Source organism: Tachypleus tridentatus, chromosome 3 (assembly GCF_004210375.1).
Source record: "Tachypleus tridentatus isolate NWPU-2018 chromosome 3, ASM421037v1, whole genome shotgun sequence".
Lineage (NCBI taxonomy): Eukaryota > Metazoa > Arthropoda > Merostomata > Xiphosura > Limulidae > Tachypleus > Tachypleus tridentatus.
In genome coordinates this window covers 28081183-28099805 of record NC_134827.1, presented here as the reverse complement: position 1 = coordinate 28099805, position 18623 = coordinate 28081183, and the positions used below count along the sequence as shown (strand labels likewise).

The 18623-nt window shown below is 29.8% G+C and overlaps 1 protein-coding gene across 5 annotated transcripts in view; it reads left to right on the top strand.

The window, feature by feature from the left end:
- Positions 1-3505: 3505 nt before the first annotated feature.
- Positions 3506-18623, top strand: part of LOC143246602 (sialin-like) — a 29530-nt gene continuing 14412 nt past the window's right edge. The window contains exons 1-9 of one of the 5 annotated variants that reach the window (XM_076493618.1): positions 3506-3711; positions 5899-6092; positions 9082-9315; positions 11426-11609; positions 12854-12990; positions 13314-13460; positions 14706-14838; positions 16124-16153; positions 16504-16659. In XM_076493618.1, coding sequence (XP_076349733.1) covers positions 3654-3711; positions 5899-6092; positions 9082-9315; positions 11426-11609; positions 12854-12990; positions 13314-13460; positions 14706-14838; positions 16124-16153; positions 16504-16659 — 1273 coding nt within the window. In that variant the 5' untranslated portion in view covers positions 3506-3653. Of the gene's footprint in view, positions 3715-5883; positions 6093-9081; positions 9316-11425; positions 11610-12853; positions 12991-13313; positions 13461-14705; positions 14839-16123; positions 16154-16503; positions 16660-18623 lie in introns of all 5 variants that reach the window. The other 4 variants (XM_076493615.1, XM_076493617.1, XM_076493616.1 and 1 more) reach the window with 4 other exon arrangements.

Here is an 18623-nt window from a genome sequence, read left to right as displayed (position 1 = left end):
AACTATAAAAATATGGATGTATTGAGAGAATAAAACTATAAAAACATGGATGTATTGAGAGAATAAAACTATAAAAACATGGATGTATTGAGAGAATAAAACTATAAAAATATGGATGTATTGAGAGAATAAGACTAAAAATAAGGATATATAGAGAAAATAAAACTATAAAAACATCGATGTATTGAGAGAATAAAACTATAAAAACATAGATGTATTGAGAAAATAAAACTATAAAAATATGGATGTATTGAGAGAATAAAACTATAAAAACATGGATGTATTGAGAGAATAAAACTATAAAAACATAGATGTATTGAGAGAATAAAACTATAAAAACATAGATGTATTGAGAGAATAAAACTAAAAACATGGATGTATTGAGAGAATAAAACTAAAAATATGGATGTATTGAGAGAATAAAACTAAAAACATGGATGTATTGAGAGAATAAAACTAAAAATATGGATGTATTGAGAGAATAAAACTATAAAAATATGGATGTATTGAGAAAATAAAACTATAAAAATATGGATGTATTGAGAGAATAAAACTATAAAAACATGGGTGTATTGAGAGAATAAAATTATAAAAACATGGATGTATTGAGAGAATAAAACTATAAAAACATGGATGTATTGAGAGAATAAAACTATAAAAACATGGATGTATTGAGAGAATAAAACTATAAAAATATGGATGTATTGAGAGAATAAGACTAAAAATAAGGATATATAGAGAAAATAAAACTATAAAAACATGGATGTATTGAGAGAATAAAACTATAAAAACATGGATGTATTGAGAGAATAAAACTATAAAAACATGGATGTATTGAGAGAATAAAACTATAAAAACATGGATGTATTGAGAGAATAAAACTATAGAAACATGGATGTATTGAGAGAATGAAACTATAAAAATATGGATGTATTGAGAGAATAAGACTAAAATATGGGTATATATAGAGAATAAAAACTGTTAAAATAAGGATGAACAGAGAAAATAAAACTAAAAATATGAATGTATAGAGAGAATAAAACTAAATGGTAAACATTTCAATTTCAATAATCTATCTTCAAGTTTTAAACATATCTTTTATGAGTTATTTGAAATTAATTTATAGCAATGTATAGAAATTATTTTTTTATTTTTAAAGAGCATCTAGCGTCATGTATTTAACAAATTATTTTTCTTTACTATTGTTTGCTGTTCTTTTTAAGAATTTGCCTACCATTCAAGGTAGAATATTTATTAGTGTTTATGATGCCTTTATTGTTCCGGTTTTATTTTGTTATTGTTCTGGTCAACACAATAATAATCATAGCATATTACTTAGCATTTTTCGTCAATTTTGTATGTATAATATATGTATACAATCAAACAATTATCCGATAAGTACATTTTTTCTTAACTTGTGGGGAAAGAATTTTTTTCCCTCCATGTTTTACATCGTATCTACTTTTAGAATAATGAAATATATGTTTCGAATTTAGTAAAATTCTACCAAAATAGTGTTTTGCCTTCGTGTATGACATTTTTTGTTTCTTTTATTTACAATGAATTATTGTTTATATTAGACATAAGTGTTATTACAGTGGAGCCCCTCACTAACGACTTCAAAAATTCCTTGACAAAAAGGTCGTTACTGAGGGGAAGTCGTTAGTGAGGGGTGGATACCCAATTCGTTACGAAGATTTAAATTATGTACGTTTTTATAATAGGCAATCGGTCTCTGTTCATTTTAAGGGTATGGAGTATTTAAAAACGAAATAAAAAATGCGTTAATATGTAATACAAAATATATTTTCACTAGTTCTCACTACTTTACCTTGATTTTATGAGGCTATTAAATGTTTAAACACAAGTCTATTCACCATTCTGTACACAAAAAATGTTCAAAGGCAGGTTTAAAATACGATCCTAAAATACATTTCTTAAAAAAATCACTGTAAAATGTTACACGCAAAAGTGTTCAAATACTGACTGGATATACGATCGTAAACTAAAGAAGTCACTAATGCTCATGCAGACTTAAAATGCGATGATAAAATACATTTTTATAAAGAAATCACTGTAGAAGAAATGCTACACACGCACAAAAATGATCAAATACAGACTTAAAATACGATAAGAAACTACATTTTCTTAAAGAAATAACTAATTTTTGTTTGTTTTTTCTTCGAAAATTGTACAGTTTCAATGTCTTTGCTCACTGCTACCATCCAATCTACAATGTCCATTTTCCCGTGTTTGAGACCAAACTGTAAAAGTTTTTCTGCATATGACATTGCAGTGGCACAGTCAATTGGCTCGAAAGACTCTACGGTTGTTGCGCAGAATTCTTCACCATCATCACTCTCGATTTCTTCAGGACACACGATAATATTGTCAGAAACTGAATCATCACAAACTGGAGTTTCGTTTTAAAAGTCACTTATTTTGCAATAAAAAGTACATTTACCTCATATCTTGGCGTATATGTATATACTGTATGTTCCAAAAAAATATGTGTAACTTTTACAATCGCCTTGTTTTTTCTGTAAGGGATGCAGAAAAGAGATGTTGTTATGGGTAACTCAACTAATGACAACTAACTAATTCCACGTAAATTTTAGACCTTTGATCTTTAGATCCCAGCCAAGGCAACATCCTTGCGCGGCCCCTGAGTTGTGCTGTTGATGTTTCGTTTAGTCTGCTGTCCGTATATTTGAACTACGGACTCCGATCTGGCCTATTTTCCTTGTGCCGCTTTGGTCTCGCTCAGCGTTCTCACCTGACATTTTCATACTGCCCCACTTCACTTTATCGCCTCAAACAAGCCAAATTAAAATACAGAAAAACTCCCACGTAAAGATAAATAATCTAAACCCCTGCCAAGGTTCCATTTCGTTTCAGTGGCCAGTGTTGCGAATTGTGAACCTGTGGGTTTGCTATTCGATTAAACAAAAGTAGCCCAAGAGTTGGCGTTGGTGCTGTTACCTAGTTTCCCTCACTCAGGTCTCTCATTCCAAAATTTAGGAAGATTAGCGCATATAGCAATTGAGTAATTTTATGCGAATATTCACAAAACAAACATTTCTTTAGTTCTAGAAAAATTCTCATTTTCATTTTTTTTTTTTACGTAAGCTGTCTTTCAAAAATAATTTAGAGGCGTAAAAACATAGGAAAAGTAATTTTAATTTGTGGGCTGTTTTGAACTTATTTTGCCAAAATATATCTCCAATTTCTTATCTTAGCATTCAGTAACATTACTTCATTAAACATCAAAAATCATGTAACAGTTCTGTTTTATTAAAATTTACAATAGTTTTCACAATAAAAATATTTTTAAAATAGATACGGTGTTTCAATTATCATTAGAATCATTCTTTTATCTGTTTTAAAACTGCTATTCCTTACTGTATAAGCTGTAACTTTTAATATAAAATTTATGATAGGTAAGCTGAGAAAAAGTAACAGTTTTGTTATCAGAGTTTTAATTATAGAGGGCGAAAATGTTTTGCATGACGTAACAAAATACAGTACGCTTCAGCCTTGAGTTAGCGGTGAATCATGAAAACACTTGATGATTGTTTTATAATAAATGCACGTGTATTATAGGAATGTTTATACGCACATTTAAGTAGTTTATTTTGTTTTATATTTTAAAAATGGACAGTGATCCAACTAGTGATGTTAGAAGAGTACTGAAGCAGAAGAAACCGTTATGTAGTAAGATCAAACCGGTCCTCAACTATTATTAATGTTATCAATATATTTATTGAATTCGATTTGATTACAAATTTAATGAATTTGAAATTCGCAGTACTAAAATTGAAGCTTGTAGAAATCTAGTCACAATATATATGTGTGTGTAACATAGTTAGTCTAAATTAAAATTAATTATAAAATGCAATAAGTGCCTGAGATGTGACTGCGAGTATGATATGCGGACATAGGATGAGTGTTATATTGTAAAATATACAATTTTTAAATTATTGTTTGCATACTATAAAGCTTCCACATTGTAATATTGCAATAGTAAGTCCAGAATAGCATTAACTTTGCGTTATTCTAGTTACTTCACCATTTTTCCTGTAATAGGTGATATCTCTTCCAGCAGGAATGCTTCAGTATTGTATATAGAATTAGGATTGACTGGATTAGAGCTGGACGATTATGGCGATTTAAAGTGACGGCTGACTAGTGCTGCCGAGGAATAGATTATAGTTCTTGTTAGTTCAGTTCTGTACTAGTCGACCCATGATAAGAACTTGCTCTCTCTTTTTGTATGGATAATGTCCTTGTTTTTGTTGTATAATATTAGTGCAATGAAAAGTTTTACATTGTTTACTGGAAGAATTTTCGTAGTACGGAGCAAATGATGGTCCGTAAGTTTTGTTGGGCTTCTTATGAATATAGAGTATTAAATCCTTTGTTGCAAAGTGCAAAGATTAAGAAATATGCTGTCGGACCTCTATATTTAGCATTATAAGCCCTCAAAATTACAAACGCATCATTGGAAGGCGTATTTACTTGCAAATTAACATGGTAATTTCTATTCTAAATATAATTTTTTTATCAGATGTAATCGTGGACTTTGTATATATTATTATACTTCATAGCTTAAACTTACTTCTGTACTTGATTCACATGGATGTGGCTAGTGTTGTTGTGATTAGCAAACTTCCAGTTCAAAACAATGTGTTTAATGACTTTCAGACATTTTCTGATGATGAAATGGGACAATTGTAGGAAGACATACTACAAAATACAGAAAAGCTTGCTTTTGCCAAAGATCAGTCATAACAGTATTGGACAACAAGGGGCCTTTTGTTCTGTCTGAACCATACTAGTCATTAAATTAAACTAAAACACTCTAAAGTTCAAACCCAGCTTTTGTCATTTAATTATTACAGAATTTTAATTTCCAGTGATCTATACAGTGGTGTCAAAAGCTCTTTATACTTGTATATTCAATCTTTATTCAAATAGAACCTAAAATCTTATCTGTCAGGGGAACAAGTTGTTACAACCAGTGATGTCTTGAAATAAAATTTGAATGGATATATGGGAAGACATTAGTTTCACATGCCTCTACCTTTTGTGTTTATACATTAAATATATATTTTATGCATTAAATGATATGCGTGCTTGAACTCTCAAGCATAGTTGGTAGCTATGAGGATCAATATTCGTGACATTAATGCAGTTTGACCAAACTTTGTTTATAACAACTCTTTCCCGAACATTGACAAAGATAGTTATTTAAACAAATCTTTTATGTTGCACTTTGCCAAATACTTCCTGGATGTTAAAATATAAATTTATATCATACCCTCAGCTACTTAAATAGCATCCTCTTCAAAGAAATCAGTATGTACCAGTTGATGGTGCATTCTTTAAGAAACGATCTTCACAGTAGTGCTCACTGACAGTTGGCACGTGAAACCATAAAATGATGATGTAACACTATGAGGTGCTAAATTATCATAGTTAATATTTTATTTTCATTACTATGAGAAAAGGGTGAGTCCAACCGTTCAGATCTACTTCTGCAACTTTGTCTTTTTCTAAATTTTTGTCTGATAACAACCAAAATGCCTTAAGTTATATTTTAAAGATAATGCATTAATTCTCTGAACCAATGTTATTTTTTTATTACCTGAAGGTTTTATTGTACACTGTAAGGACGGAAAATGTTGCATATTGGTGGTCTTTTCATAATTGGAACAATGTAAGATTTTGAATAGGCTTGTTTTTGTTTGTAAGTCATTGAATGACCATCCTACATGTTTCATATTTCTGTGTATTTTTAATTTATTTCTAATAAATTTCTAAGTATGTCTTATTAGGTTAAGCAGTATGTGTTCAGTGAAGGAAGTTATCATAAAAATTAAGTTTTCTTAATATCAGATTGGATTCCAGCTCGATATGCTGTTACATTCTTGACATTTCTTGGAGTTTTCATTGTTTATGCGTTACGAGCAAATCTCAGTGTAACTTTGGTAGCCATGTTGAACAATACAGCACTTGAAACCAATGAGACAATTTCAAAGGAATGCCCAGTTGTACACTCTTTAAATGATTCTTCTTATCACTATGAAAAGGTAAGAATGCAAATTTTATTTCTGTCACATAGTAACAAATATTAGTTTATGATTAAATAATGGTAATGTAATTTTTTCTTTTCTCTTCAGTTTCCCTTTTTTCATATTAATATAAAGTTAACTCTGTTGACTAACAGAGAGAAGTTCATACATGTATTTTAGGTTTGATAGTTTTGTATGTAAATGCACCATTTCTCATTATTCAAACTGTAAAAGTTATTTGAAATTGTTATTATTTTGTTTAAATCCTGACATAATGTTCAGGAACAACAAGGCACCTATTGGTTCGTCTTTCTGTCCACCCTCTAAAATAAACTAAACTAAAACTATGATGTAACTAAATTAGGAAAAATAAGTAAATAAATAAATTATCAATAACCAGCTTTTATCATTCATATAATTATTAAGCTTTAAGTTCTTACAAGACTGTGTGACAGCTATATTTTAATATAGCTCAGCAGGAAATGTTACGAACACATTTTTAATACATTAAGATTTCAAGTGTGTTTGGGTAAAATCTCAATATACAGAAAAAAATGTGAAAATGTAATGGTTTTCAGTGAAATGATCTAATAAGCATAATTGAAATCATCAGAAATTTTGTTACATGTACATGATTTGTTGAACATTGTTATTGATGAATTTAGTTCTCATAGAAAATGCAAATTTAAGCAACTACTTCAGAATATAGCAATGTTGACGTAATGTCAGGAAGGCAGTGGTTTTATATGTTTAATTTTTTTTAAAACAAACTGTACATGTCATTTAGGCTTAGCTTTATTTGAAAAAAACATTTTGAAAAGTTGTGAAAAGAATTATCTGTTATAAGATGGGTAGCTGACTCATTTGGAGATGCTCATCAGATGTGGAACATTTTCAAAGATAAATTTTTAAACATTTAAAGTAAATATGTTCTTCATAGAAAGAAAACAGTAACTTAAGTAAAAAAGCCGTGTTGGCTCGTAAAGACTATGAGATAAAATTAAACTGAAGTGTCATAAATGTAAATAAATCAAAATAACTGATATGATATGATATTAATATGAACAAGGAAATTGGTGAAACAGAAAAATAGGACATCAAAATGAATGTATGAGAAAATTAACAGTTCGAGTTTCTTTAACCACATTAAGAGTAAACAAAATGTTAAGATAGGAGTAGGACCCTTGGCGGATGGTAAAGGAAGACTTTTATCTGATGAATATGAGATAGCTGGGTTATTAATTTTTTTCAGTTTTTAATAATAAAAGATTTAAGCAGTATTTCACATCTTGAACAGTTGATAGGTGGAAACAAGATCACAAAAGATGACTACATTGATTATCAGCTTGTCAAGAAAATATTGGGAAAATTAGAGAACAAAAGGCTCCTGGTCATGATGATATTTCTCCAAGAATTTTGAAGGATGTTAAAGACTAGATGTTTTAATTATAATAAGTGCAAGATAATTGCACCTGATGATGGAAAAACAAAACAGTTATTAATCAGTGATGTCGAGAAACCCACTTGTTGAGAAATTTATATACAAAAACGGCTCATTTGGGTTGAGAAAATATTTTACATAGAAGAGCGAACAATATTTCGACCTTCTATGTAAAATATTTTCTCAACCCAAACGAGCCGTTTTTGCATATAAAACAGTTATTACTTGTTAGAGATTGAGATAGGTGCACTTTTCACAGCCATAGGGGTTTTTAAACAAAATTTACAATTGGTGTATGCATTTCAGAAAAGTCTGATAATTATACTGTTACCCACTACTTGATACTTACCTTAAAAGTACAGGTGACCATTTTGAAACACACTTCATATATGCCCAGCTTTGTGCTGTTAGCATTAAATACAAAAGCTTGTTAAAGGAAGAAGAGGATGTGTTGTAAGTTTTAAGCAGGAATTACAGTTAGGAGTAAAATATATTTGCCAGGAAGTGCAGGCACTGTACAGATAACATAGAAAAATAAAACTGATTATAATGGAAAACTGGTAATCTTATTAATACTTTTTGGATATGAAATAAATAATGTATATATTATAAAATTAATTTATAAATTGACAACTTGGTTCAAGTATCATTTTCAAAGTGTATAAATTGTTTGTTAAAATGGGATTTTTGTATGACATACTGAATTTCACTAATCACAACAACAGTTTTGTGATTCTTCTAACAATATTTAAACTCATTTTATTTCTAATATCATAATTTTTATATTTTTATCAACATTTTCCTAATAAGTATTATTAATTATATATTTGTAATAAACACTTCTTTCTTCCTATTTTTAGTTAAACCTAAAGAACAGACTGCATTTTCTGTCTTTAGTTATCCTAGACTCTTTCTCATGATTTTAATTAAGAATTTTCTTTGTTTTCAGAAAGCCAGCTGTCAGTGGCTTTAACTAACCAACAATATACCTGTAGGATACAATAAATATACACGACTTTTGAAAGTTCTATCACTCGGTAATCAATAGTTTTGATGCTATATTTTTGATATCAAAGTATAAAACAAAATGATGTGATATGAGCAGCATAGAATTGGGTTAAGAGATTATTTTTTTTTGTAAATATAAAATTATTTACAACATGTAGTGTTTAGCATAAGTAGATATGTTGTCAGCAGTAGAAACAACAAAGACTGGACAACAGTGTTTTCTGTACTTTGTTATAATATGTTGTGTTCTTTTTTCTATCTGTTTACTTTGTGTACTTGTATTGTGCACTGTGTTAAAATACTTCCTCTTTTTTTGCTGTTACTTCTGTTCTACACGTGCAGCTCAGTTTACACATGCACATACAAAAGGAAATCTCCTAAATGTCTAGCTTGAATAGCAGCATTAAATTAGTTTAGAAAGTTCCTTTGGCATTTTGAAACACTTCCATTTTTTAAAGAGTTATAAAATAACCTGTAACTAAAAGAAGTGAAAAACTTTCCTAGAAATATCTTTTAATATATTATAGTATTTAACAACCCTTTGATTTTTTCTTTTAGGATGGAGAATTTGTCTGGGACGAAAACATTCAGGGATTGGTTCTCGGGGCATTTTTCTACGGGTTTTGTATCACTCAACTCCCTGGTGGTATTCTTGCAGATGTTTTTAATGCAAAATGGATATTTGGAGGAGGAATATTTCTAACAGCTGTGCTAAGTCTTCTGACCCCTGTTGCAAGTAGACATAGTGTGGAAGCTCTCATTGTTTTGAGAGTACTAGAAGGTTTAGGAGAAGTACGATAAACATGTTTTTTATTTTATAATATACAATTGCAGTGTATGTTATGGATTGATACATTTAAGGATTATTCTTGAAATTGTAGAAAACCTAAACTTTACCTTATTTCCAAACATTATTAAAATTGGAATTTTTGTATTACATATTGAATTTCACTGACCACAACAAATGTTTTATGTTTATTTCAACCATATTTACCTTTGTTTTTGTCTCTTTAAACTTATTTTAATTCATTAATAATTGCCAGTAACCTTTAGTTAAATGGTTCCATTGTTATTAATTTCAAGGTTAATGTTGTTCTATTTTCTTTCTTAGTTAATAAACTAAAATAAAAAAAAAATTCTTATTCCACATTTCATTCCCTAAATAAGAGTGGATAATTTTTATGACAACATATAATGAAAAGTCTGCAGTGCATATACTTAAACTTGTGTTCGTATGTACAAGACTCTTTAGATTTTGGTACACAATGTGTTAGTGTATATATGTGTATCTTATGAGTGGAACAGTGTGGGATTGTGGTATGTTTGTAAAATGACATTTTAATATTAGAATAAGTAATTAAAATAACATTAAAAAGTTACTTTCCAATTGAATAGATATTTATTATTAAAAATCCATATTTGCACATATATTAATTTTTTGGAGTATTCGTGTCATATCCATATATCTCATAATACCAGTGTACATGCATTTTATTTATGGGACAAAGTTCATCTGTACAGGTATTCAGACAGCTGGTGTGATAGAATGTAGAGTATATACATGTTTATATTGCATAGTGTTAGTTGCTGTATTCCATCTGTTCTACGTAATTACAATGTATTTGTACCTTCTCTGATGGTCCTGGCATAGTCAGTTGTTTAAGGCACTCCACTCTTTATCCAAGGTTGTGGGTTTTAATCCCCATTGCACCAAACATGCTTGCCTTTCAGCCATGGGGGCATTATAATGTGACAATTAATCCCACTATTTATTGGTGATAGAGTAGCCCAAGAGTTGGCAGTGGGTGGTGATGACTAGCTTCCTTCCCTCTAGCAAAATTAGGGATGGCTAGTGCAAATAGTTCTCTAATAGCTTTGCTCAAAATTCAAAACAAACCAAACCAACAGCTTCTCAGTGTAAATATTTCTGGATTACAGTTGAAAAATTTGAAATATTAAGCTTCATAGTAAATTTACACTGTTCTTAAAAAAACAGATTTAATGTTTTGTATAAACCAACTAATGTAACTTACATTTTACTTCATTAATAATTACCAAAAACATTTCATTTTTACAAAGAAATGAACTTTTTGTTACTTTAAAGGTTTATTAACTGAAGCTAATGAGGTTATTCTTACAAGCAAATTATTAAAAATTGATATCCTTTTGATACCTTCTGGTAGACCCTATTTTTCAAAATTTGAAGTAGAACACTCACTCTGTTTTGTCCCAATATATTGATAAGTAATTCATACCAACTTACAATTTTTACAAATAAATGAACTTTTTGTTGCTTTAAAGTAGTTGACATTTTAATTTGTTGTTCACACTATATCTGTATATACTGAATAGGCTAAATAATTCTAGAAGATTCTAAGATATACTGCAAAGTTCTAGTATATTATTATGGAATATATAGCACATTTTAGAATGTCACAGAGTATTCCACACTACTCGGAATGTTCAAGAACGTTTCCTACATAAGTAATTATGTTGTCATTTTTCTTACTTTTTGAATATTCTGCATCGTATCTTAGAACTATAGGCTATAGCCTTTCTTCTAGGGCAGGTATTGAATACTCAACTTTTCACACAATTTAGTTATTTGCAAGTTCTGCCAAAGAGATTTGCATGCCACTAACGTTATGAAAACATTCTGCTAATTTCATCTGAATTTGTGTTACTTGCATGATTATGGTTTCCTCTGACAAAAACACTCTGCTGACAGGAGAGCAATGGTGTCCTTATGAATTTGCACTTGTGAATATTCATTTTTCTCTTTGGCACTTTATTGACCAAACATTTTTAAATTTCTCGTCTGTGTTCAATTTAAATAAAAAACGTTTAATACTTATGTATATGTACTGTATTTGATATTGATATAATTTTTCTACTCAAACAGGGGGTGTCCTTTCCTTCTCTATTTTCTCTTTTGTCTCATTGGTCACCGACACAGGAGAGAAGTACATTAACAGCTATCACAACTAGTGGGGCTGACTTAGGAATGGTTGTCACACTTCCAGTGTCAGCCTTACTTTGTGAATATGGGTTTGATGGAGGTTGGCCTTCTGTGTTTTATGTTTTTGGTATGTTCATTAGGTAGTTGTTCAAATGTTGAAAATATGTTTAATGTTATGATAAGATTTACAACTGAATGTTTTTAAATAAAGAAAGTGATTACCTTCCTTCATTTAGAGTCTTGCTTATAAATCCTCAGAAACCAATTTTTATTAATAGCTAAGTTAACTCTGGTAGAACATAAACGTAGAGACAGAATCATTTCTGAAATCTTAAATGAAACCTCTAATTATATCTTGGCATGTAATAACATCAAACTGACAATTTTGAGAAACTTAAATTTCTATATACCAAAACAATGAAAATGTTACATAGAAAGTAATATTGTATCAAACACAACGTGGCATTTTGGGACAACATGGGACCTTTTAGTTAATCTTGGCTGTTTCATCCTTTAAACAAAACTAAAAATATTAAAAGATAAATTTTACAAAAATTTTAAAGCCAGCCATTATCATGTTAGCATTGTATTTACATAGTTAATGTCTTATCAAACTGGAAAAATTACAAGTTCTCCAATTTAGGGTGGCTTGACATAAAGGTTAGTAATGCGAGATTGTGAATCTAATAGTCTTTGGATTAAAGCTCTTTGCTGTCAAATATGCACTTTGGAACAATGAATGTGTTATGGAAGTGATGGTCAAAGCTATTTGATTACAGTTATTCTAAGTTGTTGGGTGTTGTTGGTTAGCTGGCTTCTGTCTAATTAATGATTTTAAAATTAGGGTTAGTAAGCACAGATAGCTCTTGTACAGCTTTATGCAAATATTCTAAACCTACAAACAGTGCTACATTTTGTATTTAATCTTTATAATTATTCTTTTGATAGCCAATTTTTTGTATTCATAAACAATGTTTATTAAAATATGCTATCATTTGAAATACTTGTAAAGTTAATGTGTATACTCATATTTTGTTCATTGAATATGTTACCCCGATTTTCAATCCCTCAGCATACTTTAAATTGAAAAGTAAAAATTAATTGGTATATAAAAAGAGTTAAGTATACTTAAACCCTTTTAACTATAATAATGTGACCTTGTTATACATGCTGTAATTTTTTAGTTGTTGTGAATGGATTTTACTTTCATCATTAATTAGTGTCTTGACGTTTTGTCTTCGGACAATTGAAGTTTCTGTCTAGTTGGATTTTTTTTTCTTCCTGTAATATAAATATTGAAAAAGGATACTTGTGAATATCCTCTTGTCAGTTTTGATCTTTTTTAATTTCTTTTGTATGATCCATTTTTAGGTTCTTGTGGAGTTATTTGGTTTTTATTTTGGAGTATACTTGTAACAAACACTCCAGAAAGTCATCCAAGGATTTCTGAAGAAGAGTTAATATACATTCAACAAAACAGACAAACTGTGTCATCACCACTTCATCAGGTATAAGTATTTAATTAACTTTCTGATAATCTAACTATTTTAAAAAAATCATCCCTAAATATTAGGGACAGCTAGTACAGATAGTCCTTGTTTAACTTTGCATTAAACTTAGTAAAAAACGAATGACAGTTTTGCAGTAATTGAGCACTTGCATATCTGTTTGTTCCTCAGATCTGTGTAGGTATAAATAGAACTTCAGAACATTATTGCTTGTTTACTATTCCAATAAAACATTTGAATTCCTTTTTTGTCAGAACACAAAATAAACTAATGACAGCTGTAATAACCAAAAATATTTTTCTTACTGTTTCTTTCTACATAAGCAGGCAATTCCATGGAGAGCCATCTTGACTTCTGGACCAGTGTGGGCTGTAGCATTAACAAAATGCTGTGTATCTTGGGGCTTCTACACACTCTTCACAGAACTTCCAAATTATTTTAAAAGGGTTTTACATTCCCCCATCAAAAGAGTAAGTAAAGTAAACTAAGCTTCATAGATAAGGATATCAAGAGGGAATTTTCAATCTTAAATCATGAAAAGATGCTATTAACTGTTAACTATCTTATAAAAAAAAATTTGCCCACACATTAGTGGGTAGTAAACAAATAATGTAATAAAAATACTTCATGTTGTTATTAATTTTACTTGTATATAGTACATTAGAATAAAGGTAGAAATGTTGTTAGTGGTAAGCTTTTTGAAAATTATATTTGCCATACTCCTATTTGTGAATTTACATACAATTATATTCATGAGTATGGCTTGTTATTAATCTTGGTTTTAACAAATTTAACATATCTTGATGTCACCATTATCAGTTGATTTTAGGTTTTGCTCATAGGAGTTAGTATTTTTCTTGTTGGAAATTAATAGTAATCAGTGTGTTTTTCTTATACCAAAGCTACATTGGGCTGTCTGCTGAGCCCACCAAGGGGAATTGAACCCCTAATTTAAAGTTGTAAATCCGTAGACATACCGCTGTACTAGCAGGGGGTGCAATAGTGATTAGAAATAAGTAGATTAGTCAAAAACTGTTCATAAAATTTATATTTCTTTCATGGAAATTTTAAAGGCTTTAACTTATTTATGATTCAGTTAAAGCTTGACCAATATTTGTTTTGCGACAAGTCATCTGAGTTTGTGTTGTCATAAGTTTGCACTTGTAAATTTAGTGCCTAATTATTGCTTTGTTTTTCTGTCAACATACCATGTCCATTATAATGGTTGAAACATAAAATAAACTGACATTCAAGAAAACAGAAATATTTTGCTGTTGTATCCTATGATCTTATAGATGTTATTTAAAATTTATGCACTTACTAGTATGTCTTGAATTATATCCCTTCATTTTACAGAAAGTTACGAATAATGATTTATTATTTTATATAAGAAAATGCCCCATGTATTTTTATACCGATACAGTAGTTTACTTTCTGCCTAGGCTAATAAAGCAAATCTGTTTTAGCCAAAAATTATAATTGCATTTTACATGTAAAGATGTGTTTTTGACCTTGATTTGTTTCTCAAACCTACCACCCATTTTATGTAGTTGTATGTCATATATTTACATGTGTGAATAAAATGATTACATCATTTCTGATGGTGTTGCTCTGATTTATATGTTTAAACTCTTATATGGCACTTGCTTGTTTTTGTACTTGGCTTCCAAATCCTTTGTAGACCTCTTTTGTTTTGTCTTCCTTTGCATCTACAGAATGGGTTTGAAAATTCTGCAATATACCTTGCCCATACCGTGTCATTTGTTGCTTTTGGTGTCATTGCTGATTGCATCAGGGCTCGAAGTCAGCTTAAGATTACTCACATAAGAAAACTGTTTGAAACAACAGGCAAGTACAAAAAAAAGCCAGTTCTTCCATATAACTATTTACATATAGAAAAATGTTGATATTTCGGTTATATATATTCTAGTCTGTAGTTAAACACACAGCTAAATCCATCATAATAAATAGAGGTGAATAAGAAGTCCACTTCAAACGTTTCACTTGTAAGCACCAAGAACATATTTCTTTAAGTGTAGGTAAGGTAGGTGACATAGAACAATTCCACCTAACCCACAGTCATTCTTATTAGTCTTGTAACATACAGAAAAATCATACATAAAACCATCACACACATTAACAAAGAGCTTTTATGACAGAAGTACAATTAGAATATGAATGTTAAATTATTAAGGTCTATAATGTATTTATAAATTAAGTAAATAAAAGGAATTGAAAGGGCCAGTACCAGAGACATGAATATTGCCTACTTAGCTTTATCTCACGTGGGAATTTTTAAGGGTCGAAATGTCTTCAGTTGGGACACTATTTGATAAATTCATGCAGTTTATTATAGCTTGAGTTAACTTTTGTAGATCACCAGTGCATCAAGTTTGAGTGTGTAAGCTTACATTCATATCTTAAGTTTACTATAAACAAGTTTCATATTTATTTATTTCACCACAAATGCACATAATTAGTTTGTCAGTGCTTTGGAAATGGCTGGAGTAATGGAACCACTTTTGCATGTCATTTTGGTAAATTTTACAAACACATAAGCCTTTTTATTCATTAATTTATTTTCAGTTTGTTTTTCATTTTGTAACATAATGGCAGAAAGATTTATGATCAAAGTCACTGTCATGCAAATTATATGTTATAAAATATATGAAAATAACTGCTATTCTAAAACCTTAATAATTTGAATTGTGTAGAATTATACATACTTTTATCTGTTAACAAGCAATCAGCTAGAGAAAAGTCCGTGTATAATTCTACACATTAATTTATTACATTATGAGTCTTGAAAATGAGTAATGTGTTGTTATCGAAGATTCATTGTTAGAGATCGAGGAAGGCATTGTTTATCAAAGATTAAATGACAGTCCATATTTTAAAACTAGTTTGTAGTATGCACTCTTCAAGATTACAGTGTAGCTTCATACTTTATTTATTTATATACTTTTGATTAACAGCAGACCATTTCTAGTACAATGAATTGAGGTCAGTATACTGAATCTGATAATTCTAAAATACAATGTTTTGAGAGGTTTTATAAATTGAGGTATTGCAGAACCAGAAATGTATTTATTGTAACACAAAAATTTATATTTATTAATATTTGTACTAAAAGGCAACAGAAGAGACCTTCAGAGAGACAAAGGTAATGAAGACTTTTCAGGAATAAGCAAATAACTGACACTTTAGGCATAATTAGCTTGACTCTTGAAGGTATGACTTTTTTATAAGTTAAAATATATATATAGATATATATAGATATATATACAAAACATCCTGAAGCTTTTATTGATGAAGCAGTGGTCATAAATAAATGAAATGTTTTTGTGAAAAGTGCAATTTTGTTTGATTTTTCTTCAATTCTGTAATTACAAACTTTCATGAAGTACAGACAGTTTGAAGTATCAGTTATTATATATGTATATTTGTGTTCACTTTCATCAAGAACTACTTTTTTCAGTGATTTTTAATTTTTCACTTTCTTTTTTACGGTAGGTTTACTTCTTACTGGTCTGTGCTTCGTAGCTGTTCCTGTCCTTCGCTGTAATCACATTAGCATTCTATCAGTTTTGATACTTAACATGGTTTTCTTAGCACTTACAGCTGGTGGTGATTCTCCTGTTCCATTGGATCTTGCCCCAGCATATGCAGGTTAGAATGAAGAACAGTTTTTCTCAGTAGTTTTTTAACAATTTTCATTCTAGTTAAACAGTATGTTTGCAAAATTGTTTCGTTATTGCAATACTGTGATAATAAAGCTCTGTTTTCAAATGTTTCAATGCATTTGGTGAGCTATAAGTAAGGTCTCAATAAAGATACTAATTATATTGTATTTTGGGACGTTTTTAAGAACCTTTAAGTACTTACATGCTGTGATGGTAATAGTTGAAATTAATTTGAAACTGCTATATCATGCAAGTGCAATTTTATCACAAAGAAAGATTTGTTATTTCGCTAATAATTTGATTTTGGAAATGGGGTTTTCTGTGGGCCACCTTGTATTTTAGTTTTAGCTTTCTTACAAAAGATTGTAAGTTTGGAGATGCTTTTCAGTCTTCCAGAAGTGGGAAGAGCAAAGTTAGAGGAAGGTGTTCTTTGTAGATGAATCTAAACTCAATTTGTGTTGCAAGAAACAAAAAGTACTTTATTCAATGGAAGATAATTACAATAAAGCTTACTGTGGGACTAATACCAGTATATCAGCAATGATGTTGGAGATCTTCACAAAATTAATGGCATTGTGATTACAGATTCTTATCCATTACATCATCATCTCAGAGACAAGATCTGTTGAGCAGGGATACTTCTACTACTAAAAACATTACTTCAGATATGTGGAATAAGTGATGAACAATAGCTGGATGGAAAAAGGGACATTCAACTTGTGGCATGACCCACACAAAGTCTCATTATGAATACAATTAACCCTGTCGATGTGGGAGGGTCAAAGTGCACATGTACAACTTTAGGCATTGCCACATTAAAGTACTTCATTACTAAACTATCTTAATAAACTTGGCACCAACACATAGTTTATAATTCATATTTGTTTATATCTTAACATTAATATTTTAACTTTAAAAGCAAATATTTAAATAGAATCTTAAGTCTGCACCTCTGTGTCACATGATGAGATGGTTCTCAGAATTGTGTTTTATAGATTTTCTCTCATGTAAAGGTTTCAAGTTGTTCAACCACTTAGAACATAGAATATCATACTGTGGTTATTAACAAGCCAGAAAATATAATTTCAACGTTTTTTTGGTTTTTTTTACTGAGACACCGTTATATATGTTCAAACGACATTTAGTTGTATTCTCTGATTTTTAATAAGTTGGTTTATTGAAATGCTTCTCTTTTACATTTGCGAGTTTTGTAATATTTGTCATTGTTATTATTGTAGTGTCTGCTTATATCTATAGATAAATGTAAAACTAGAATAAATGTTTTTAGTTATTTAACATTCCTATTTTCTTTAAACATGGAATTGTAATGAAAGAATAATTGACATCTGTTCCCATCTCAAGGATTTAAAATTTTATTCAACATGAATGTCTAAATATGATACAGTGGAGCCCCTCACTAACGACTTCAAAAATTCCTTGACAAAAAGGTCGTTAATGATGGAGAGTCGTTAGTGAGGGGTGGATACCCAATTCGTTACCAAGATTTAAATTATGTACGTTTTTATAATAGGCAATCGGTCTCTGTTCATTTTAAGGGTATGGAGTATTTAAAAACGAAATAAAAAATGCGGTAATATGTAATGCAAAATATACTTTGACTAGTTCTCACTACTTTACCTTGATTTTATGAGGCTATTAAATGTTTAAACACAAGTCTATTCACCATTCTGTACAAAAAAATGTTCAAAGGCAGGTTTAAAATACGATCCTAAAATACATTTCTTAAAAATATCACTGTAAAATGTTACACGCAAAAGTGTTCAAATACTGACTGGATATACGATCGTAAACTAAAGAAATCACTAATGTTCATGCAGACTTAAAATACGATCATAAAAGACATTTTCTTAAATCACTAATGCTCATGCAGACTTAAAATGCGATGATAAAATACATTTTTATAAAGAAATCACTGTAGAAGAAATGCTA